The sequence below is a fragment of the Heptranchias perlo genome, chromosome 13 (genome assembly GCF_035084215.1).
Source record: "Heptranchias perlo isolate sHepPer1 chromosome 13, sHepPer1.hap1, whole genome shotgun sequence".
Taxonomy (NCBI): Eukaryota; Metazoa; Chordata; class Chondrichthyes; order Hexanchiformes; family Hexanchidae; genus Heptranchias; species Heptranchias perlo.
In genome coordinates, this window is record NC_090337.1 from 26134036 (window position 1) to 26158000 (window position 23965).

Genomic DNA, 23965 nt, shown 5'->3' on the forward strand with positions numbered 1-23965 from the left:
GAATTGGCCGAAGACTGGCTTCCGTGATGGTGGGGATATCGGGAGGAGGCTGAGATGGATCATCCACTCGGCACTTCTGGCTGAAGATGGTTGCAAACGCTTCAGCCTTGTCTTTTGCACTCACGTGCTGGACTCCGCCATCATTGAGAATGGGGATGTTTGCAGACCCTCCTCCTCCCGTTAGTTGTTTAATTGTCCACCACCATTCACGACTGGATGTGGCAGGACTGCAGAGCTTTGATCTGATCCGTGGAATCGCTTAGCTCTGTCTATAGCATGTTGCTTCCGCTGTTTAGCGTGCATGTCGTCCTGAGTTGTAGCTTCACCAGGTTGGCACCTCATTTTTAGGTACGCCTGGTGCTGCTCCTGGCATGCGCTTCTACACTCCTCATTGAACCAGGGTTGATCCCCTGGCTTGTTGGTAATGGTAGAGTGAGGAATATGCCGGGCCATGAGGTTACAGATTGTGCTGGAATACAATTCTGCTGCTGCTGATGGCCCACAGCGCCTCATGGATGCCCAGTTTTGAGCTGCTAGATCTGTTCTGAATCTATCCCATTTAGCACCCCTTTTAGAATTGTGTCCTTTAGTTTATATTGTCTCTCCTCATTCTTCCTACTGAACTGTATCACCTCACATTTTTCTGCATTAAATTTCATCTGCCACGTGTCCGCCCATTCCACCAACCTGTCTATATCCTCTTGAAGTCTATCATTATCCTCCTGTCTGCTCACTATCCTTCCAAGTTTTGTGTCCTCTGCAAATTTTGAAATTGTGCCCTGTACACCCAAGTCCAAATCGTTAATGTATATCAAGAAAAGCAGTGGTCCCAGCACCGACCCCTGGGGAACATCACTGTACACCTCCCTCCAGTCCGAAAAACAACCGTTCACCATTAGTCTCTGTTTCCTGTTGCTTAGCCAGTTCTGTATTCATGCCGCTACTGCACCTTTTTAATCCATAGGTTTCAATCTTGATGACAAGCCTATTATGCGGCACTTTATCAAACACCTTTTGAAAGTCCATATACGCTACATCAACTGCATTGTCCTCATCTGCCCTCTCTGTTACCTCATCAAAAAACTCTTATCAAGTTAGTTAAACACGATTTGCCTTGAACAAATCCATGCTGGCTTTCCCTAATCAATCCATACATGCCCAAGTCACTGTTATTTCTGTCCCGGATTATCATTTCTAAAAGTTTCCCCACCACCAAGGTTAAACTGACTGGTCTGTAGTTGCTGAGTTTATCCTTACACCATTTTTTTGAACAAGGTTGTAACATTCGCAATTCTCAATGCCTCTGGCACCACTCCCATATCTAAGGATGATTGGAAGATTATGGCCAGTACCTCTGCAATTTCCACCCTTGCTTCCCTCCGCAACCTAGGATGCATCCCATCTGGACCGGGTGACTTATCTACTTTAAGTACAGTATGAATTGTCTCCTTCGACCACCTGCCCCCCATAGTCTGCTGATGAACTCATCACGCAGCGCCCGCTCCTCCTGGTAGGGAGCTACAGGTCCCAATTGCCGACTTTGTATATTGGAAGCAGGGATTTTGGTAAGAACAGGTATTCCTGCCTCCAGTATACAGAGCTGGCAATCCAGGGAAAAGAAATGGGACCTGTCTATTTGTGTGCAAAACAACAGTGACTACACTCCAAAAGTAGCTTACCCTCTTAGCCCTGTGCACATCTGTTCTCAAAATGAAAGCATAAACTTTAGATAAACTCTTTACCAAACTTGCCTTTGGCTTTGTTCTGTACTAGTACAATCGTTGTCCTATTTATATCTGTCTGCAAGCAGCATTTATCTTGATATGATGATATATGATTCTAATGGAGCTTTGATTTGTAATTGATTATGTCCATTTTTGATTGATCAAAAGTATTAAAGTGGTTTAAAAATGTGATATTATTGATGGAACTGACTTCACAATATTAAAAAATCATTAGCTTATTAAAATCTAGCAATCCAGTTGACCTAGTAAAATTGATTATTTCCATATGTCTTAAATGATAAGTCATGATCTGTAATATGCTGATGAACTATTTCATTGTAAATTGGAGTTTTAAACAATTTTTTTTTGTCTTAGGCATTCGTAAAAGATGTGTTTGAAGATTCACTTGACATTACCTTTGAGAACAAGTAAGTATTTTCTATTCAAGTGATGGACTTAAATTTTAAATATCTACATCAAAGAGCTACTGACAAATTTCGGTCTCTTAGCCTTGTTTGTTTTAATAGTAGCATTTCCCTGTACCGACATGTATAATTACTGCTTCTGAATGAGTCTCCATTGTGTATCTCTTCTCTGCCCCCACCCTCCTCCCCCTGCCATTGCTCCTTCACGAGAGGTATTGCTAAAATTTTTGGGTGGAATAAATATTTATTTGGTACTACTGTGCTGGCCTTTAGCAAAAACTTTCAATAGTGCTGTTAAATGTTAAGACCTTCATTGTGTAACACTTTTTATTGCATTTTTTTTCTAACTTGGCTTATGTAACTTTTCAATATCTTCATATAACTAACCATCTGTTAAATCTGTGGTTTCATATATTTCAATGTTTTAATTCTAGAGGGAGGAAATTGCAGATATTGTAAAATATGCTTGTTTTAGATGCTGTTCTTTCAATTTTATATTCAAATTTATTTTTCTGACTAAAACTGCTTTTCCTTTAATAGTTGGCAACCGGCACGTCAAATTCCTTTCTGTGATGTGCGATTACCACCCCCTTCTGATCTCAAAAAGGAGATTAGTGAAGGGGATGAGGTTGAGGTGAGTTTAAAATACTTGTAAAGCCACACAAAACAAATACAATAACCATTTTTGACAGCCCTCCAATTCAAATTCAACATTTTTCTATGCTGCACACATGGTTTAAAAAAAAAATGCAGTTTTGTCTGCAAAATCATTCCTTCATAAATACTTATGCTTTTAGAAGCAAGGCAAGCATAATTCAACAATGTATTGTTTAAAATCATACAATGTTAGGCTGTCTGTGAAGAATTTTTTCCTAGCCTTTTTAATTCATTTTGTGATTATCTTAAATTTGTATGTCCTGACTATGGCACTGTATAGATTCAGCATGCCTTTTGCAATATAATCGAATATTCTTCATCTCACTACTGTTTAAGTATGGTGAGTGTCGAGTCTAACACCCAAAGTCTGAACTTCCCCGTTGGCGTGTTCAGTCCTATCCATGAAGTACATGTGTGTCCAAATTTTATTTTCAGTATATATCTGTTTGTATTGAACTTTATTTGCCACTGGTGAGCCAGGTGCATACCCTGTCGAACTTTTCTTTGTAAGATCTTGGCTGCATCCTCTGAATCCACAGTTTTTCTCTTTCCCCCCCCCCCCACCCCCAAAATGTTCGGCGCTGTCTGCTAATTTAACTACCTTTCAATGAGGTTAATGTATATCAGGAACAGGAATGGTCACAGCATGGATCTTTGAGGAGGGCATCCCAATTGAAACACCCCTTTCGTGTCAGCTGATTCACCCAAAAAAAAACTCCCTTGCTTCCTTTATAACTACCATCTGCTTCCTCCCCTTTAGCTAGTTGCTAATTGAAGTTCATGTCTTGTCCTTGATACCCACTCGCCTTAGTTTATAAAGGAGTTTCTCGAGCAGCAGTTTATTAAAGACCTTTCAGAAATCTAGGTACAATACATCATATGACTTCCCTCTCCCGCATCCCATGTTTGGGATGTCGCCTCCTCGAAAAGAAGACCATGAGGTTCATCAGGTAAGATCTACCTCTAAAGCTGCATTAACTGTTGCTTTGGACAGTTTGGTCCAATAGAAATCGCTGACAGCGACACCATATTACCCACGTGCACTAATTTAGTAGAAAACACCTAACATACACACACAATACAGGTAAATGTGCTTCACGTGCATATTTACTTAATCATCTGTCAGCCTTGGCTCAGTGATAGCACTCTGGCTTCTGAGTCAGAAGATTGTGAGTTCAAATTGCATTCAAGATTTGAGCACGTAATCTGGGCTGAAACTCCAGTGCATTACTGAGAGTGCTGCACGGTCAGCGGTGCCAACTTTCAGATGAGACATTAAAATGAAGGCCCAGTCTGCCCCCTCAGGTGACTATGAAAGATTCCATGGCACTATTCAAAGAAAAGCAGGGGAGTTCTGGCCAATATGTATCCCTCAACCAGCATCACTAAAAAAACAGATTACCTGGTCGTTACCTCATTGATGTTTATGGGACTTCGACATGCGCAAATTGGCTGCTACGTTTCCTACATTACTACATTGACTACACTTGAAAAGTACTTCGTTGGCTGTAATGTGCTTTCGGGCGTCCTTAGGTCATGAAAGGCGGCGTATAAATGCAAGTTATTTTTTTTCTTGCCACCATTGAGTAAAGAAGTAAAGCACGCGCAATCTAAAAAAATCTGCGCACACTGCTTTTCAAATGACCATTTTACCAACAAATGCACAAAAAGATTAAAGTACACAGGCATACGCCATGTAAAAATGAGTGTGGCAATCACATGCCCAACAGTAGTGTCTATTACTCATTTGTTGTTCAGAAATGCAATTAATCACATCTAGATTCCCAATTAGCCACAGAAAGCTAATCTTGCCTTGTTTGCCCTCCCCAGATGCTTTACCTCACACTTGGAGTCATAGAGTCATACAGCATGGATAGAGGCCCTTCGGCCCATCGTGTCCGCGCCGGCCATCAGCCCTGTCTACTCTAATCCCATATTCCAGCATTTGGTCCGTAGCCTTGTATGCTATGGCATTTCAAGTGCTCATCCAAATGCTTCTTGAATGTTGTGAGGGTTCCTGCCTCCACAACCCTTTCAGGCAGTGACTTCTCTGGATTGAATTCCATTTGTCACTTTTCTGCCCACCTGACTAGTCCATTGATATCTTCCTGCAGTCTACAGCCCTTCTCCTGCCACTGAGCCAATTTTGGATCCAACTAGCCACTTTCCCTTGGATCCCATTGGCTTTTACTTTTTTGACCAGTCTGCCATGTGGGACCCTGTCAAAAGCATTGCTAAAATCCGTGTACACCACATCAAATGTGTTAACCCTCATTGACCCTCCTTGTTACCTGCTCAAAAAATTCAACCAAGTTAGCCAGACATGACCCCTTAACCAATCCATGCTGACTGTCCTTGATTAACCCGTGCCTTTCTAAATGACATTTTATGCTGTCACTCAGAATCGATTCCAATAATTTGCCCAAAACAGAGGTTAGACTGACTGGCCTATAATTACTTGGTCTATCTCTTTCTCCCTTTTTAAACAATGATACAACGTTTGCAGTCCTCCAATCCTCTGGCACCATGCCTGTAGCAAGGGAGGATTGGAAAATGATGGTCAGAGTCTCCGTTATTTCCTCCCTTGCTTCTCTTAGCAGCCTGGGATACGTTTCATTCGGGCCTGGCGATTTATCTACTTTCAAAGATGCTAAACCCCTTAATGCTTCCTCTCTCACTATGTTTATCCCATCCATTTCACACTCCTCCTCCTTAACTATAATCTCTGCATCGTGTCTCTCTTTTGTGAAGACAGACGCAAAATATTCATTGGGAACCGTACCCACATCTTCCACCTCTGCACGTAGGTTACCATGTTGTCTCCTAATGGGCCCTACTCTTTCCTTAGTTATCCTCTTGCTCTATGTATTTACAAAACATTTTTGGGTTTTCCTTAATTTTACTTGCCAGTATTTTTTCATGCCCTCTCTTTGCTTTCCTAATTTCTTTTAATTTCACCCCTGCACTTCCTATACTCCTCTAGGCCTTCTGCAGTATTGAGCTCTCGATGTGTGACATAAGCTTTTTTTTGCCTTATCTTACCTTGTATGCTCCTTGTCATCCAGGGGGCTGTAGATTTGGCATTCCCACTCTTTTTTCTTTGTGGGAACATGTTTACCCTGAACCCCTTGAATCTTCCCCCTTGAATGCCTCCCACTGCTCTGACACTGATTTACTTTCAAGTAGCTGTTTCTGGTCCACTTTTGATAAATCACTTCTCAGCTTAGTAAAATTGGTCTTTCCCCAATTTAGAACTTCTACTTCTGTTCTATCTTTTGTCCTTTTCCATAACTATGCTAAATCGAACTGAATTACCATCACTACCACCAAAATGCTCTCCCAGTGAATTTCCTTCCGCCTGCCCAGCTTCATTCCCTAAAACTAAATTCAGAACTGCTCCCCCCCGCCCCCCCCCTTGTTGGGCTTGCTATGTACTGGCTAAAAAAGTTCTCCTGAATGCAGTTTAAGAATTCTGCACCCTCTATACCTTTTTGCACTGATTGTATCCCAGTTAATATTAGGGTAGTTGAATCCCCCTACTATTACTGCCCTGTTATTTTTGCACTTCTCAGAAATTTGCCTACATATTTGCTCTTCTGTCTACCTCTGACTGTTTGGGGGGTCTATAGTACAATTCCAGCAGTGTGACTGCCCCTTTTTTTGTTTTTTAGTTCAACCCATATGGCCTCATTTGATGATCCTTCTTGCATATCATCCCTCCTCACAGCAGTAATTGTTTCTCAAACCAATATTGCCATTCCTCCGCCCCTTTTTTATCCCCCTCTCTATCTCGTCTGAAAACCCTACAGCCAGGAATGTTGGCTGCATTCCTGCCCCTGTTTAAGCCATGTTTCTGTAATAGCTAAGATATTAAGACATATTGTTGGTTTCCTCCCTAGTTTTAGAAAAAAGTCTCCCAAGAGTTGTAACAAGTTATCTCCTGTTTTTCCTCATTTTAAACTACATACGTGTCTATCAGGGTTTTAACTTCCTTCTTGACTACCTGTTGCTGCTGTAGTACATTGGGGCAGTACTTGTGCAGAGCGGCGTGGCGACGATCGCTGCAGCTCCTGCAAAATAAATTTACGAATGTACTCACCGCGGACTCTGTGGCATCAACTTGCGTGATTTTGGACTTTTAAAGAATTGTGCGCAATCAACCTAGCCTCTGAACAGCATAGCTTGATTTGCATGTAAATGTCTGAGCGTAGAAGACACGGCCACAAAATCTGTCAGGAAGAGAAGTCATGCCCGCAAGCAGACTTCGTTCATTTAAATTTAGTATTCTGGAAGTCATTGTAAGCAAAACATTTTTTTAAATATAAAGCCAAAGAAATAATTGAATTAAATTAGAGACAGTAGGGAGAAGTAAAAAATTTTCAAGAACATTTTTGAATTTTCAATTTTTTTTTAAATGACCAGAAACTACTAAAATAAGGAGTAATAAGAGACTCCACGTTTTTAAAAATTAATTTTTAGTTGTTTGGTAATCATGAAGAGCTATCATGCTTTTAAAACTTAGTTTAGACCAGGTATTTTCAAGGGTAACTTTTGGTGGCGTGTTTAGTTACGTGTCAGCTGGGTGGATGAGCAAGTTTGCGATTTTTTTTTCAGTGATATTTCTATGATCGTAGTGTGCGATGGCCCTTTAATTCTCAGCTGTCAAATCGCCGGCGCACCGATAGGAGCAAGTTCACGATTTCTGCATTTTACTGCACAGATGCAAATGCAGCAGCTTGCTCTTCTGATTCAGCATTTTTAAAAAAGAGAGCGCTATTGAGCTTTCCGTTATTTCGGGAGCAAGTTCTGCCCCATTATGTTTTGCATCAACTGCTTTGTCCCTTATCAGTTCTCTCTTGGCTTTTTTTTTGTATAATCTATTTTGCAAACTAGTCACCCTCTTAAAGCTTTGTAAATCTTTTCTTTTTCACATCCCCTCCCTTTTAATTTCCCTACTGATCTATTCCAGAGCACTTTTGGTTACTTTACTCCTGCTACACTTGTGTATGCACTTGTCTTGGATACCATGCATAATGTTTTTGAAGGATATCCATTTAATCTTGAGTGGCACTTACACAGCTTATGTTATCAAACTCAGCTCTCATAACCCTGAAGTATTAGTACCATCTGAAGTTGTGTACTGGTGTTTGGTTAAGTGCTTGCAGTATTTCCCAAGGCAAATTGGAAGTTATGCTATGGTTGGCCATTTTTCAATAAGACAGTAATTATACTAACTTTTTCTGTCACCCAAATGGAAGTGCATGATGACCCATTATTTGGAGAGATGTTTACTAGATCACGTCTAAAATTATGCCTTTTGGGACTTCCATCTGACATGACCGCCTCCCTCATTGGCAGTGGCAGTCATAGATCTAGAACCCCATATCGTTTCTGTAGCACATTTCTATACATTATCATTTCTCTTATTTGAGATACTAGCCAAAACACTTAGACTTGATTGTGTTTTGTTTATAGCCAATAACATAGATAAGTGGTCCCTTTTTCTTGCAGTTAATTGCTAACACCAGAGAGAGTTATGCATTGCTTAAACTCTGGCCCTGATGATTCCTTTCAGATTATAGAAACAGAGTTCCATTTTAAATTTGCATTACTTAGGTCCAGCTAAAAATTCATATGAAAAGGTGTAATATAGAAATGTAATAGTTTGAAATGAGAGATAGTTCTGGACATTGTCATTCTACTGTTTGGGCAGTCTGTAGCAAACCCCAAATGTTTTCTTTTTTACTCACTAAATACATCAAGCTAGAAAATTTCATATTGTGACTTTCCCTGCAATCCTGGCTTGTCTGTCTTCACTTTGCACGTATCCCTTCTTGAATGCCCTGTATCCTTGTAAATTCTATTCATTCCCATCGTTCTGGATGAGCCATGTTTATGATTCCTGATTTAGGTCGCTGGGTCAAAATCCTTGAATTCCCTTCCTAACAGCATTGTGGGAGAACCGTCACCACATGGACTGCAGCGGTTCAAGAAGGCGGCTCACCACCACCTTCTCAAGGGCAATTAGGGATGGGCAATAAATGCCGGCCTCGCCAGCGACGCCCACATCCCGTGAACGAATAAACAAAAAAAAATTACTGTTGCCACCTGTGTCTCCAGTTCAACCATTTTATTTCTAATACTTGTGGCATTTCTGTGTGTAAATACAGTTTTAAACTTTGCCCCATAACCTCCCAATTAGGTGCTCTGGGTAACGTGATATTCCTTGCCATGCTGCATTCTTCATGCTAGCGTGATCACTTATTCTGTCTGCTCTTAAGCATGATCCACAGTCTACTCTGCCCATGTTTCTTCATAAGCCCCCAATCTGGTTTGAATAGCACTCACTTGCTACTTTTATGTTACTCACACACTTCCTGGTGTATGTCCTATATAGATGGAACCCATCACTCCTGTATCCACTCTTTTGCTTATGAAATCAATCTGTTAGTGATGAATTCTCTTTTGTTTCTCTTGTATCAAGAGTACCACCTTTCTGTGGTCCATCTCTGACTCCCCATCTTGGACTTCTCTCTCTCCATCCCTGGCATTGGGCTTTCCACAGATACCTATTAGTAGCACACAGACCTGTGCAACAACTTGGATTCTGTTTCTTCTCTTTGCAGAAATAAAAATTGAGGGGGAAAAGACTCTGTCCTTCAATTTCAATTTCTCTGTCGATCATACCTGTTCTATCTTCTCATGACTAGGGATGAGTGATCATAACATAAGCCTTAATGTTAAAACAGCAAAGGGAAAAAAAGTCAAAAACAAAGCTGATTTGAGAAGAGCAAAAGCTTGGATAGGTTGAAAGGAAAAGTTAACTGATAAAACAGTGAAGTAACAGTGCTGGTGTCCTATTTAACTGTTAAATTGGTACAGCATAGTCTAGGAACACTCCAGTGAGGATTAAAAGGGACTGTGACTAGGTTCAATGGATGAACTATCAGACAAGGCTAAAGGTAAACATTCAATGAAGCTGAAGTTAGCAACATAAGGATTGTCAAGTATCACAATTTACAAGTAGAAACAAAAACGTACGGAAAGCTAAAAGGGAACGTGGAAAAAGATGCTTGTAGTCTGTGTCAAGGTGCCTGGGATGATGGGGAAGACCATGCGCAGATTAATTGTTTGAATTTTTTTTAATGCATGCACGATTCTGACCTCGTTATGGCTTGCCAGTTCATTCTCAACAATAGCTTGCATTTATATAGCGCCTTTAATGTAGAAAAACCTCTAAGGCGCTTCACAGGCGTAATCAGACAAAAATAAATGGCAAGACAAAGGAGCTCTTGGGGGCGGGGGGGGTTGTCCAAAAGCTTGCTTAAAGAGGTGGGTTGTAAGGAGGATGAAGGTGGCGATGGAACCCCTAGATGGCTGAAGGCATAGCAACCAATGGAGGGGTGGGGGGATGCATCAGAAGAACAGGGAGTTTGGGATGAGTTGTAGGGCTGGAGGAGGTTACAGAGATGAGCAGTGGCGAGGCCAGGAAGGGATTTCAACACGAGGATGAGAATTTTAAGTTGCAGGCTGTGGGACACTGGAAGTCGATGATAGGTCAACAAGGACAGGAGTGAATGGGACTTGGTGTGGGATAGTATGCAGGCAGCAGAGTTTTGGATGAGCTGAAGTTTACGGAGGGTGGAGAATAGGAAGCAGATCAGGAGTGCATTGGAATAGTCGAGTCTGGTGGTGACAAAGGCATGGATGAAGGTTTCAACAGCAAATGAGCTGAGGCAGGGTTTGAGGTGGGTGATTTACAGAGGTGGAAGTAGGCAATTTTTGTGATGGAGATGATATGGGGTCGGAATCTCAGCTCACAGTCAAATATGACCCCAAAATTGTTAACAGCCTGGTTCAGCCTGAGACAGTGGCTGCAAAATGAATGGTGGCGAGGATATGAAGTTTGTGGCTTGGGCTGAAGATGGCTTCACTTAAACATTGGGAAGACTGAAGGAAATTGCAGCTCATCCAAGACTGGATATCGGACCAGCAGTCTGACAATAGGCAGTGGAGGGATGGAGAAAGTTGGTGGAGGTAGAGCTGGGTGTCATCAGTGCATATGTGTGGAACCTGATCCCATGTCTGTGGATGATGTTGCCAAATGGCAGCGTGTAGATGAGGAAGAGGAGGGGGTTGAAGACAAACCCGTGGGGGACCCTGGAGGTAACAGTGCGGGAATGGGAAGAGAAGCCATTGCTGGGAATGATCTGGCTATGATTGGATAGTTAAGACTGGAATCAAGAGAGGGCAATCCCACTGAGCGACACAATAGAGGAGATGAGAGGAATGTGGTGTGGTCGAAGGCTGTGGAAAGATTGAGGTGGATGGGGAGGGATAATGCACCATGGTCACAATCAGAGAGGATGTCATTTGTGACTTTGGTTAGGACTGTTTCTTGCTGCAACCAAGCTTAATAAAAACTTGAGGGACAATTTGTCATCTTCCTTCTGATACTTAGCAGCCTTCTGATCTGAACATTCACTTCAGTAACTTCAGACTTAACTGTTTCCTTGATTTTCCCATAACATTCTCCCATTCACATTTCACCAAGTTCCCTTCCATTTTGGAGCTGTACTGCTTACCCTTTATCTGTCTAAAGCTGTTGCACAGCTTGACTGAGGTAACCATTGCAGTTCTCACCTTTTTAAAAATTAAATCCATGCAGGTTATGAAGAACATAGACTTTGGTCTCTTTTCATTTCACAATTTCTATCAAGTTCACCTTCAACCATCCTGGTAGTTGCAGCCTTTTTTCCAGTGAAAACATGCCCAATTTATGTATTCCCTTGCCATAGTTCAATTCCTCCATCCTCTTAATCATTCTGGTTGCCCTCTTAATCTTTTCAATAGCTGCAATATCCTTTTTGTACTGTGGCAACCAGAACTGTACACAGTATTCTAAGTGTGGTCCCACCAATGATTTATAAAGTGGCACGATTACCTCACTATTTTGGCTGACTTTTTAATACATCCCAACATCTTTACTCACTGCTACTGAACAGTTGCGATAGCTTCAATTTATTGTCAGTCAAGGCCCCCAGTTTGATCTCATTTTCCATACACAATATTTTCTTTCCATTTAAGTAATAGTCCCTTCCTGGATTTTTTGTCTCCCCATGTGAAGCATTTTGCAGTTCCCTACATTGAATATTCCCACATTCAAATATCAAATGTGACCACATTCTGATCATTGGCACTTGAAGATTCACCCACCTTGCAGTTGGAGATGTGATCATCCCCATTACTTATAATCAAATTCAAGATGTTTTATCCCCTTGTTGGCTCTTTCACAAATTGAGTCCTAAAACAGTCCATTAACTCTAGAAATCTTTTCAATAGAGATACTATTGCCCCAGTCAATTTCTAGTAAGTTGAAATCTCCCAACTACTTTGGTTGGACTCTTACTAGTCACCTTCTTCATCTCATCCCACAGTTCCAGATCAAGGCTTTCACGCTGGCCTGGGGGTCTTTGGCATACCCCCAGTCACAGGTTGCCTCTGTTACCATCTATTATTTCTATCCAAAGTGAATCTGTGCCTGGCCTTTCCTTTATTATATCCTCCCTCACTTGTGCATCAATGCAGGTGTTTATATATACTGTCACACCACCTCATTTTTTTCCCGTATCAAACCCATTTGCTACCTCTTTATAATAATATTTAGAATATTTGTACTATTAATCTTTCCATGTTCTCCCTTCCATTTCATTATTTTGGTAAGTTAATAAAAGGGGCTTTCTTGCACCTCTAATTCCCACCCAAAACATAAACTGTCACTTCCTTTTCAGATTCTGACGTATTTCTTTATGTTCTTGATTTAATTTCCTTTTTTATAATTGATGCACATTGATAATTCCATACTGTGCAGTAATTTTAGACACAAAAAATGTTGGCAAATTTAAGTTAACTATTCTACAGATATTTTGATGGGTTTAAAAAAAAATGAACCTTGCGGATCAAGTTATAACGCGAGGAAACAAAATAAAAAATCTGATTGAAATGTTGGCATTGATGGTGACATTATTAGTGTTTGAGAAGTTTGCCAGCTACTAACCTTTAGAATAGTGACACTGGGAAGTGAAGGAAGCAAGACAGCCAGTTAAAGAAGGTTCATAAAAGCTTGTAGAAGTTGCAAAATTCAATTATTTTGTACTCCGTTCTAGAATGTGAACTATATTGAACTAAGTTGTAGTTAGTCTTATTTCGCAGTCTGTTTGAACTAAGTCTGAACGTTTCCCTGCCTGCGTCTAACACTAGCAAGTCACTGCCTATCCAGCCGCTGCAAATGCAAGTTTCTAATTTCAAAAGTCAGGACAAAGTAAATTACCATTAAATCATTTGTTACACAGCCCAGAACACTTTGTTTATTTTCCAGTGATGCATCTGTTTGTGCCGTGCATGCCAGTTAATCTTTAAACTGAACTTTTATATCCTAGTATAGCAAAGTGAAATCACACCACTAATAGCCACTAGATGGTGTCTGTGTGCTAATTTGATTTTAAACAGTACGTTTTAAGACAAATAAAGCAGATTTGTGCATATCAGGCCAATTTGAATTTGCACCCCTTGCTGCTTCCAATTGCACCCTTGGTGATCTCATCGCATAAGTGACCCTACTTGGGATTCCACACCAGTAAGAAACTGTGTTTTTACTAAAATATCAAAGAAACGCTCAGATTATTGTCCTGCAAAGTGGGGAGGAGTTCCCTCTAGACTTTTCTGCTAATTTAAGGAACAGATGTAAACTGATACTGCATGGAAAAACATGAGATGAATCTTCCTTTTTCAAGAGAAGACACTGCTCCAAAACCCACAGACACAAACATCAGCACCAACATGGACTGCTGTCCTTACTCATTCCTTGATCTCTGCACCTGTCCAGCCTAACTGTCTGACCTCAACTGTCATGGTATTGACCCGGTGTCTCCATCCAAATGACATTGGTTGGAGAGCAAAAAGCCCATGGAATGCAAGGGAAACTGGCAAGTTGGATCCAAAATTGGCTCAGTGGCAGGAAGCAAAGGGTAATGGTTGAGTGGTGTTTTTGTGGCTGGAAGGCTGTTTCCAGTGGGGTTCTGCAGGGCTCAGTTCTAGGTCCCTTGCTTTTTGTGGTATATATCAATGATTTAGACTTAAATGTAGGGGCATGATTAAGAAGTTTGCAGATGTTACAAAAATTGGTGGTGTGGTTGATCGTGAGGAGGAAAGCTGTAGACTGCAGGAAGGTATCTCTGGATTGGTCAAGTGGGCAGAAAAGTGGCAAATGGAATTCAATCCAGAGAAGTGTGAGGTAATGCATTTGGGGAGGGCAAACAAGGCAAGGGAATACACAATAAATGGGAGGAAGCTGACAGAGAGTAGGGATAATGGGTAAGTACTCACATTGGCAGGATGTGACTAGTGGAGTCCCGCAGGGATCTGTCTTAGAGCCTCAATTATTCACAATATTTATTAATGACTTAGATGAAGGCATAGAAAGTCTCATCTAAGTTTGCCGATGACACAAAGATTGGTGGCATTGTAAGCAGTGTAGATGAAAACATGAAATTACAAAGCAATATTGATAGATTAGGTGAATGGGCGAAACTGTGGCAAATGGAATTCAATGTAGACAAATGTGAGGTCATCCACTTTGGATCAAAAAAGGATAGAACAGGGTTCTTTCTAAATGGTAAAAAGTTAAAAACAGTGGATGTCCAAAGGGACATAAGAACATAATAGGAGCAGGAGTAGGCCAATCGGCCCCTCGAGCCTGCTCCGCCATTCAATAAGATCATGGCTGATCTGATCCTAACCTCAAATCTAAATTCATGTCCAGGACTTAGGGGTTCAGGTACATAGATCATTGAAGTGTCATGAACAGGTGCAGAAAATAATCAAGAAGGCTAATGGAATGCTGGCCTTTATATCTAGAGGACTAGAGTACAAGGGGGCAGAAGTTATGCTGCAGCGAAACAAAACCCTGGTTAGACCGCACCTGGAGTACTGTGAGCAGATCTGGGCACCACACCTTTGGAAGGACATATTGGCCTTGGAGGGAGTGCAGCATAGGTTTACTAGAATGATACCCGGACTTCAAGGGTTAAGTTACGAGGAAAGATTGCACAGATTGGGGTTGTATTCTCTAGAGTTTAGAAGGTTGAGGGGTGATCTGATCGAAGTTTATAAGATATTAAGGGGAACAGATAGGGTGGATAGAGAGAAACTATTTCTGCTGGTTGGGAATTCTAGGAGTAGGGGGCACAGTCTAAAAATAAGAGCCAGACCTTTCAGGAGTAAGATTAGAAAACATTTCTACACACAAAGGGTGGTAGAAGTTTGGAACTCTCTTCCACAAACGGCAATTTTTTTTTAATCGTTCATGGGATGTGGGTGTCGCTGGCGAGGCAGGCATTTATTGCCCATCCCTAATTGCCCTTGAGAAGGTGGTGGTGAGCCACCTTCTTGAACCGCTGCAGTCCATGTGGTGAAGGTTCTCCCACAGTGCTGTTAGGAAGGGAGTTCCAGGATTTTGACCCGGCGATATATTTCCAAGTTGGGATGGTGTGTGACGTGGAGGGGAACGTGCAGGTGGTGTTGTTCCTATGTACCTGCTGCTTTTGTCCTTCTAGGTGGTAGAGGTCGCGGGTTTGGGAGGTGCTGTCGAAGAAGCCTTGGCGAGGTGCTGCAGTGCATCCTGTGGAATGGTACACACTGCAGCCACTGTGCGCCGGTGGTGAAGGGAGTGAATGTTTAGGGTGGTGGATGGGGTGCCAATCAAGCGGGCTGCTTTGTCCTGGATGCTGTTGAGCTTCTTGTGTTGTTGGAGCTGCACTCATCCAGGCAAGTGGAGAGTATTCTATCACACTCCTGACTTGTGCCTTGTCGATGGTGGAAAGGCTTTGGTGAGTCAGGAGGTGAGTCACTCGCCGCAGAATACCCAGCCTCTGACCTGCTCTTGTAGCCACAGTATTTATATGGCTGGTCCAGTTAAGTTTCTGGTCAATGGTGACCCCCAGGATGTTGATGGTGGGGGATTCGGCGATGGTAATGCCATTGAATGTCATGGGGAAGTGGTTAGACACTCTCTTGTTGGAGATGGTCATTGCCTGGCACTTGTCTGGCGCGAATGTTACTTGCTAAATATGAGCCCAAGCCTGGATGTTGTCCAGGTCTTGCTGCATGCGGGATGGGACTGCTTCATTATTTGAGGGGTTGCAAATGGAACTGAACACTGTGCAATCATCAGTGCACATCCCCATTTCTGACCTTATGATGGAGGGAAGGTCATTGATGAAGCAGCTGAAGATGGTTGGGCCGAGGACACTGCCCTGAGGAACTCCTGCAGCAATGTCCTGGGGCTGAGATGATTGGCCTCCAACAACCACTATCATCTTCCTTTGTGCTAGGTATGACTCCAGCCACTGGAGAGTTTTCCCCCTGATTCCCATTGACTTCAATTTTACTTGGGCTCCTTGGTGCCACACTCGGTCAAATGCTGCCTTGATGTCAAAGGCATTCACTCTCACCTCACCTCTGGAATTCAGCTCTTTTGTCCATGTTTGGATCAAGGCTGTAATGAGGTCTGGAGCCGAGTGGTCCTGGCGGAACCCAAACTGAGCATCGGTGAGCAGGTTATTGGTGAGTAAGTGCTGCTGGATAGCACTGTCGACGACACCTTCCATCACTTTGCTGATGATTGAGAGTAGACTGATGGGGCGGTAATTGGCCGGATTGGATTTGTCCTGCTTTTTGTGGACAGGAAATACCTGGGCAATTTTCCACATTGTCAGGTAGATGCCAGTGTTGTAGCTGTACTGGAACAGCTTGGCTCGAGGCACGTCTAGTTCTGGAGCACAAGTCTTCAGCACTACAGCTGGGATGTTGACAGGGCCCATAGCCTTTGTTGTATCCAGTGCACTCAGCCGTTTCTTGATATCACGTGGAGTGAACTGGATTGGCTGAAGACTGGCTTCTGTGAGGGTGGGGATATCGGGAGGAGGCCGAGATGGATCATCCACTCGGCAGTTTTGGCTGAAGATGGTTGCAAACGCTTCAGCCTTGTCTTTTGCACACACGTGCTGGACTCCGCCTTCGTTGAGGATGGGGATGTTTGCAGAGCCTCCTCCTCCCGTTAGTTGTTTAATTGTCCACCACTACTCACGACTGGATGTGGCAGGACTGCAGAGCTTTGATCTGATCCGTTGGTTGTGGAATCGCTAGCTGAATTGCTAAATTTAAATCTGAGATAGATAGCTTTTTGTCAACCATAGGTATTAAGGGATATGGGCCAAAGGCAGGTATCTGGAGCTAGGTCACAGATCAGCCATGATCTTATCAAATGGCGGAGCAGGCACTAGGGGCTGAATGGCCTACTCCTGTTCCGTTGTTCCTCGGTGTAGAGGAACAAAGGGACCTTGGAGTGCATGTCCATGGATCCTTGAAAGTAGCAGAACAGGTAGATAAGGTGGTTAAGAAAGCATACAGATACTTTCCTCTATTAGCCGAGGCGTAGAATATAAGAGCAGCTAGGACTATATAACACATTGGTTAGGTCAAAGTTAGAGTACTGCATACAGTTCTGGTCACCACATGACAGGAAGGATGTGATTGCACTAGAGAGGGTACAGAGAAGATTTATGAGGAAGTTGCCAGGACTGGTAAATTCTAGCTATGAGGAAAAAGTAGATGGGCTGGGGTTGTTTTCTTTGGAACAGATGGAGGCTGAGGGGAGATTTAATTGAGGTGTATAAAATTATGAGGGGCCTGGACAGAGTGGATAGGAAGGACCTATTTCCCTTAGCAGAGAGGGCACTAACCAGGGAGCATAAATTTAAAGTATTTGATAGAAGGATTAGAGGGGAGCTGAGGAGAAATTTTTTCACCCAGAGGGTGGTGGAGGTTTGGAACTCGCTGCCTTAAAGGGTGATAGAGGCAGAAACCCTCAACGCATTTAAGTACTACTTGGATGTGCACCTGAAGTGCCATAACCGACATGGCTACGGACCAAGAGCTGGAAAGTGGGATTTGGCTGGATTGCTCTTTGGCCGGCACAGACACGATGGGCCGAATGGCCTCCTGTGCAGTAAATTTCTATGATTCTATTCCATACTGCTGATATAAGTGTTCAAACATTTTACCTTCTCCTTTCCTCCTTTTCCTCACGTCTTCTTTTCTGCATTCTTCTGACTTTCTACTTATGTGGCAGCCTTGGCTCAATGGTAGCACTTGCCTCTGAGTCAGGTAATGGGATCAAACCCCACTCCAGGACTTGAGCACATAATCTTGCTGACATTTCTGTGCAGCACTGAGGGAATGCTGCACTTTCAAAAGGTGCCATCTTATGGATGAGATGCTAAACCGAGGCCCTGACTGTTCTTTTAGGTTGATGTAAAAGATCCCATGGCACTGTTTGAAGAAGCACAGGGGAGGCTTCCCAGTCTCCTGGACAACATTGATCCCTCAATCAACATCACTATGACAGGTTATTTGGTCATTTGCCTCATTGCTTTTTGTGGGACCTTGCTGTGTGCAAATTGGCTGAGATTGCGAAAGATGCTATGGAAATGCAAGATTGTTAATTCTGAGTGATTGTCTTCATTGCATCAGTGTCAACTGGGCTCTGACTTGTTGGTGATCACAATAAGTTCTTGTGTAATTCTTTCCACCTCTTTGTATATTATTGCCTCAAGAACTGAGTAAGCCTGACAGTATATTGCTTCTTGGCCAGTGACTTGTGGAATGCATCACTGACTGGCTGAAATTGTTTGGGATTGGTGAAGGCAAATTCCACTCATTCCATTGCTAGTTCTTGGGCAGTATTGAAACCAGTATCTATTGATATTGGTGGGGCTAACATGGAGTATTCTTCACACCTTTATAAAGCACAATTTTCTAGGATTAGCTGGAGATCTGATCACAGTTGTCAGGTCTTTGATAACAGCTGGAGTAACTATTTTCCTCCCTAAAGACTTCTCTCTTCTACTTTGGTAGAAGATGGAGCCTTTAGAAGAAAGGGATCACCTATTTTGATAAAGATTTTTCTTCTTTGTTCTAAGTAATATCCGCCACACTCCCAGCCGTTCATGCCACAGGTCTTCAGGAGAATAATGTTATATTCCTTTCAGTGGGTTGAGCTGATATTGCAGCAGTGCTTACGTTTTCTATGTGGGAATTCATCTCCGGCTTAGTGATGCAACAACATCTCAAAATCCAAAGGAGGGCTATTCCTATTTGTGATTCTTCCCGGGAAGCATTCCTGGGGCTGGAGCATTCCAGCAATATGTGGACAATACTTCGTGGAAGAAATATGAAAGCTGTGAGATTACTTTAACCATGGTCATTTAGAGACGTTGTTTAATCACTCAAAAAGAAAAATATTTGATGGTATAAAGCCCTTCACCTCCCTTTATTTTAGCAGTTTAATTAATGGCTACAATCAGTAAGTGCAGAACATTTACTTTGAAACCGGTTCTCATTTTGTAGCTGAAATATACTAACTGGTGCTGGAATTAGTTGTCGGCGGTCTTCTATTTACTAGTTGTTTGAAAATGAGTTTTTCTAAACTACCTTTTTTCTAACCTGATACTGTGTATTCTTAAGATTATGTTGCATTACAATACACTGAAATAAACTTTGTTCAAAAACGTGTTTTAGTACATGATGTGGAGATGCCGGTGATGGACTGGGGTTAACAATTGTACACAATTTTACAACACCAAGTTATAGTCCAACGTTTTTATTTTTAATCCCACAAGCTTTTGGGATTAAAAATAAAATCGTTGGACTATAACTTGGTGTTGTAAAATTGTTTACAAGTGTTTTAGTACAGCATTGACATATAATCAGTGTTTGTGAAGACTGCTTACAAAACAAGAATTATCTTTGGAAATCAAGAAAGTATCATTCATTATGAATTATATCATTATTAGGAAAATTTATTTAGATCAAATCAAACTCTCTCTCTTTACTGTTTTTTCCCTCTATAAATATTGCTTTAAATGTAAACTTAATTTGTAGTATTAACAAAGCAACTGAAAATACCATATCGTAAAAAGCCATGTTGCAGCAAGGCAGCACTGATGCAGACATCTCATAATGGCACCTTGCCGTAGGAGCATAAAGAAGGTAGATGTTAGCATTGTGTATACAAAGGTTTTGATCAATGAGTAATTTATTCTTGATTAAACAAGGTGGTGTGATAATCTGTCAGTTTAAAAAAATGTGTTGAATTTAAAAGAATGGAGGACCTAAATTAGTGCACCATAAATGTTCTCTGAATGTGATTTGGATTGTTTAAAAACTTGCACAAACAGATTTTTGCATTTAACATTTAAAAAAAACTCAAGGTAGGGAAATGTCAGTGCTAGATTTACCATTAAACCCCTAAGTGCATCAGTGTATAGTTTCAACCTCGTGTTTCCATTCTTATGGCAGCTGAGTGTGATAGCCAGTAAATGAGAGAAATATGGGCAATTTTGTGACGTTCATTGCAGCAAGTCAAGAGTGGAGACTGTTATTCCGTTCACCAGTGATTTATTGAAGACTGGATTCCTTGAATGAACTTCAGTTGTACCCCTGCACTATACCATTTCACACAAATAGTTTTTGAGTGAATATATAGTCTGTCATAATTAAAATGTTTGCATGGATCATTAACTCTTTTGTTTTATTGCTTTGCTTCTCTTTTACCCCTCCCAGGTTTATTCTAGAGCAAATGAGCAAGAGCCCTGTGGATGGTGGCTTGCCAAGGTTCGGATGATGAAAGGAGATGTAAGTTAAGAGTAGTTGAGATGATTGAGTGAAGTAAGATAATTGGATTGCAAACTGTTTTTACAGAAATAATTGAACAGCAAATTATATGTTAGTATTGTAGTTTTGGTTTTATAAATAGGAGCATAGAGTGCAAGATTAAAGGGGTAACAAAACTTCGGTTAGGCCACTGTTAAAGTAATGTACGCAATTATGAACATCTCATTTATACAGAAGACATTACAGCCATAGAGGATGTACAGTTATATTCACCAGGATAATGCCAGGGATGGGAAACTATGGTTATAAGGAGAGAGTTGAGATACTAGGACTATTTCCACTGGAGCAGAGAAGGCTAAGAGAAGATTTAACAAGAGTTTCAAATTATTAAGGGTTTTGATGGTATGAATTGGGAAAGATTTTTTTTTTCCTTTTTGGCTGAGGAGTCAGTGATGGGTCATCAATTTAAAATGGTTACTGACAGTGAGGAGAGAAGTTAGGAGAAATTTGTTTGCACAAAGGATTGTTACAAGTCAACTTCATCCCACTACGGGACCTCTGACTTTACTTCGGACTCTCTCTTATTGTCTCCTTCCTATTTTCTATTTACACCTAGGATATATCCAGTCTAATCTGTGCCATGCCTACGTAACCTGAGTTTCTGTGTCTATTCATGTGTGCCTTTGGTTGCCACTCCGGACCTGAGCCAATTACTTGGATCTCCCTTTTCCTTCTCTTTTTACCGCTCTTCGGCCCGTCTGTCCTGTCTCCTTGCCTTCCTGTTACTCAGTCATACCACCTTTTTGGTTATTTTGCCCCCACAAACTCCTAGCCCAACCCTTCACTACTTCTTGACAAAAGAAACAAATAAGATTATTACCATATAACCTAAAGGGGTTAAGTTTTCATTGTATAATTGTCCTGAAAGGAGCAGCTTAGTATATTTTTGGAAGTTCATTATTCAGTATATCGAATCTATAGCACAGAAACATGTCACTCGGCCCAACTAGTCTATACTGGTGTTTATACCCCACTCTAATTATTCTTGCCAACCTGCCCCCCCACCCTCTATTCCCTTCTCCCTCATTTATGCAACAAGCCTCCCCTTAAATGCATCAATACTAGCTGCTTCAACCACTCCATGTGGCAGAGAGTTTCACATTCTTACCCACTCTGTGCAAAGGAACTCTTTCTAAATTCTTCATTTGATCTGTTAGTAGCGATCTTATTTTTTGGCCCCTTGTTCTGAACTCAACCACAAGTGGAAATAATTTCTCCATGTTTACCCTAACAAACTGCTTCATAATTTTAAAGACTTCTATCAAGTCTCCTCTTAATCGTCTCTTTTCCACAGAAAAGAGCCCCCGTCTGCTCAGTTTTTCCCAATAGTTGCATCCTCTGAATTCTGATAACATCCTGGTAAATCTTTTCTGCACTTTCTCCAGTGCTTTAATGTGCACTTTGTAGTATGGAGACCACAACTACACACAGTACTTCGTGTAGATCTAATCAAGGCTTTATATAAATTTAACGTTATCTTCCTGCTTTTGTATTCTGTTCCTCTAGAAATGAACCCCAGTACTTGTTTGCACTTTTTATGGCCTTACCAACTTGTGTTGCTACTTTTAGTGATTTATGTATCTGTATTTTCAGATTTCTTTGCTCCTTTATGCCATTTAGTTTATTACCTCCCAAGGAATAAATGCCTCCTTATTCCCCCACCAATGAACTGCCTAACATTTGAATTTCATTTGTCATTTATCCGCCTACTCTGAAAGCCTGTTTATGTCTTCCTGTTGTTAGTACAGTTCACCACGTTATTACCAATTGAATATCATCTGCAAATTTTGACACCATACCTCCAATTTCTGAGTCCAAATAATTTGTTACATGGTGAACAACAGTGGTCCAAGCACAGATCCTGCACTTCCCATTGAAATCTGTCAAGCAACACAAAAGAAACCCAAAAACTTGGGCTGGCTGGATGAATTAATAGAATATTTGATACTCAAATGTATATCTAACCTAACCTATTCTTGTTGAGGCTGGAGAATTTATTCCAAACTTTTAGCGACAAGAGCTCCAACAGAACCTTCAGCTGAGGAAAAACAAAATGGCATAAGTGATGTAGGTCCTGGGGCTATGTAAGATACAGAAGTAGAACACATGTGGGCGCCACCTATCTGCAGTCACACAGCAAGAGTTTTATGTGGGTTTGCACAGAATCTATCGAGCCAAGCTTTACTCTTAAAGTGTAGGGAGGATGTGAAATCAGGAATAAAAAAAACAATGCTCAGCAGGCTGAAAGTGTTCAAAGACTGTAATGCACCGCGCAATATGAAATAATAAATCATTCAAGTAAATTGCCAGTTAAACACACAACGTAACGAAACAGAAACATTAGTACTTTTCATACCTTTCTCATATCCCTGTTAGGTGATATTTCAAGATCCGGTCTCAGGCAGCATGCAGCAAGCACATTGTTGTATCAGTGTTGAAGGAGAGAGCTAATTTAATCTCTCTCAACATGTAAATTTCAGTCAAAAACAGCCACTGGTCTAAAAACATTTTTGATTTTCATAAATATAGGTTAAATCAACAAGGTCATGAACAAATCAGATCAAATATTAACAGTGCACAAGTATTAAAGCACTAATTGAGTAAACAACAATTCCTAAACTATACGTTATTCAGTATAGCAATTAACACCTTTTTTAAAATTCCTGCATTGCATGGAAAATTGGATTAAATATATGAAGCACTTCTATGGTTCTGTGGTAGGCTGTTTGCTTGAAAAAGTGAAGTGCTATCTATAAAAACTTCAATTTACATTGCTTTAACATAGCATTAAACTCAAAATTTCTGTGTTTTCAACAAATGTTTTAGCTCCCTTTTGGAGGCTACAAAATCTTATAGCATTTGATCTGTCTTATTTTATGTTTAAGTTTTAACCAACCAGTCTTGTTACATTTATATGTATTAAACATTTCTGGAGAGAGTATAGCTTTAACTTTTAGGTCAGCTGCATTTTTTTTAAAAAAGTGTTTTTGTATATAAAGATGCATGGTGTATCAGAGTTTGACTTTTTCATTTGTTTTATGCAGTTTTATGTAATTGAATATGCTGCCTGTGATGCAACATACAATGAAATTGTTACCTTTGAGCGATTACGGCCTATGAACCCAAATAAGACAGTTACAAAGAATACCTTCTTCAAATGTACTGTTGATGTTCCTGATGATTTAAAAGAAGCGTAAGTAGAATAGAGATGCATGCCGCAACCATTTTAAAAGTTTAAAATACGTGGCTTCCTTTTTCTTGTTTTCGTCACAATGTTGTTGAAGTTGCATTTTCATTGCTATTATTACAGAATAAGGTAAGAAGCACTTTGCGGCTGATCAAATTGTCGACATGTCGACCAACCAC

The 23965-nt window shown here is 41.1% G+C and overlaps 1 protein-coding gene across 3 annotated transcripts in view; it reads left to right on the forward strand.

Moving 5' to 3' along the window:
• fxr1 (FMR1 autosomal homolog 1) overlaps window positions 1–23965 on the forward strand; it is a 94453-nt gene that overhangs the window by 19742 nt on the left and 50746 nt on the right. For all 3 annotated transcript variants that reach the window (XM_067995210.1, XM_067995209.1, XM_067995211.1), the window contains exons 2-5: window positions 2100–2152; window positions 2690–2783; window positions 20489–20560; window positions 23644–23792. In XM_067995210.1, coding sequence (XP_067851311.1) covers window positions 2100–2152; window positions 2690–2783; window positions 20489–20560; window positions 23644–23792 — 368 coding nt within the window. The remainder of the gene's footprint in view (window positions 1–2099; window positions 2153–2689; window positions 2784–20488; window positions 20561–23643; window positions 23793–23965) is intronic.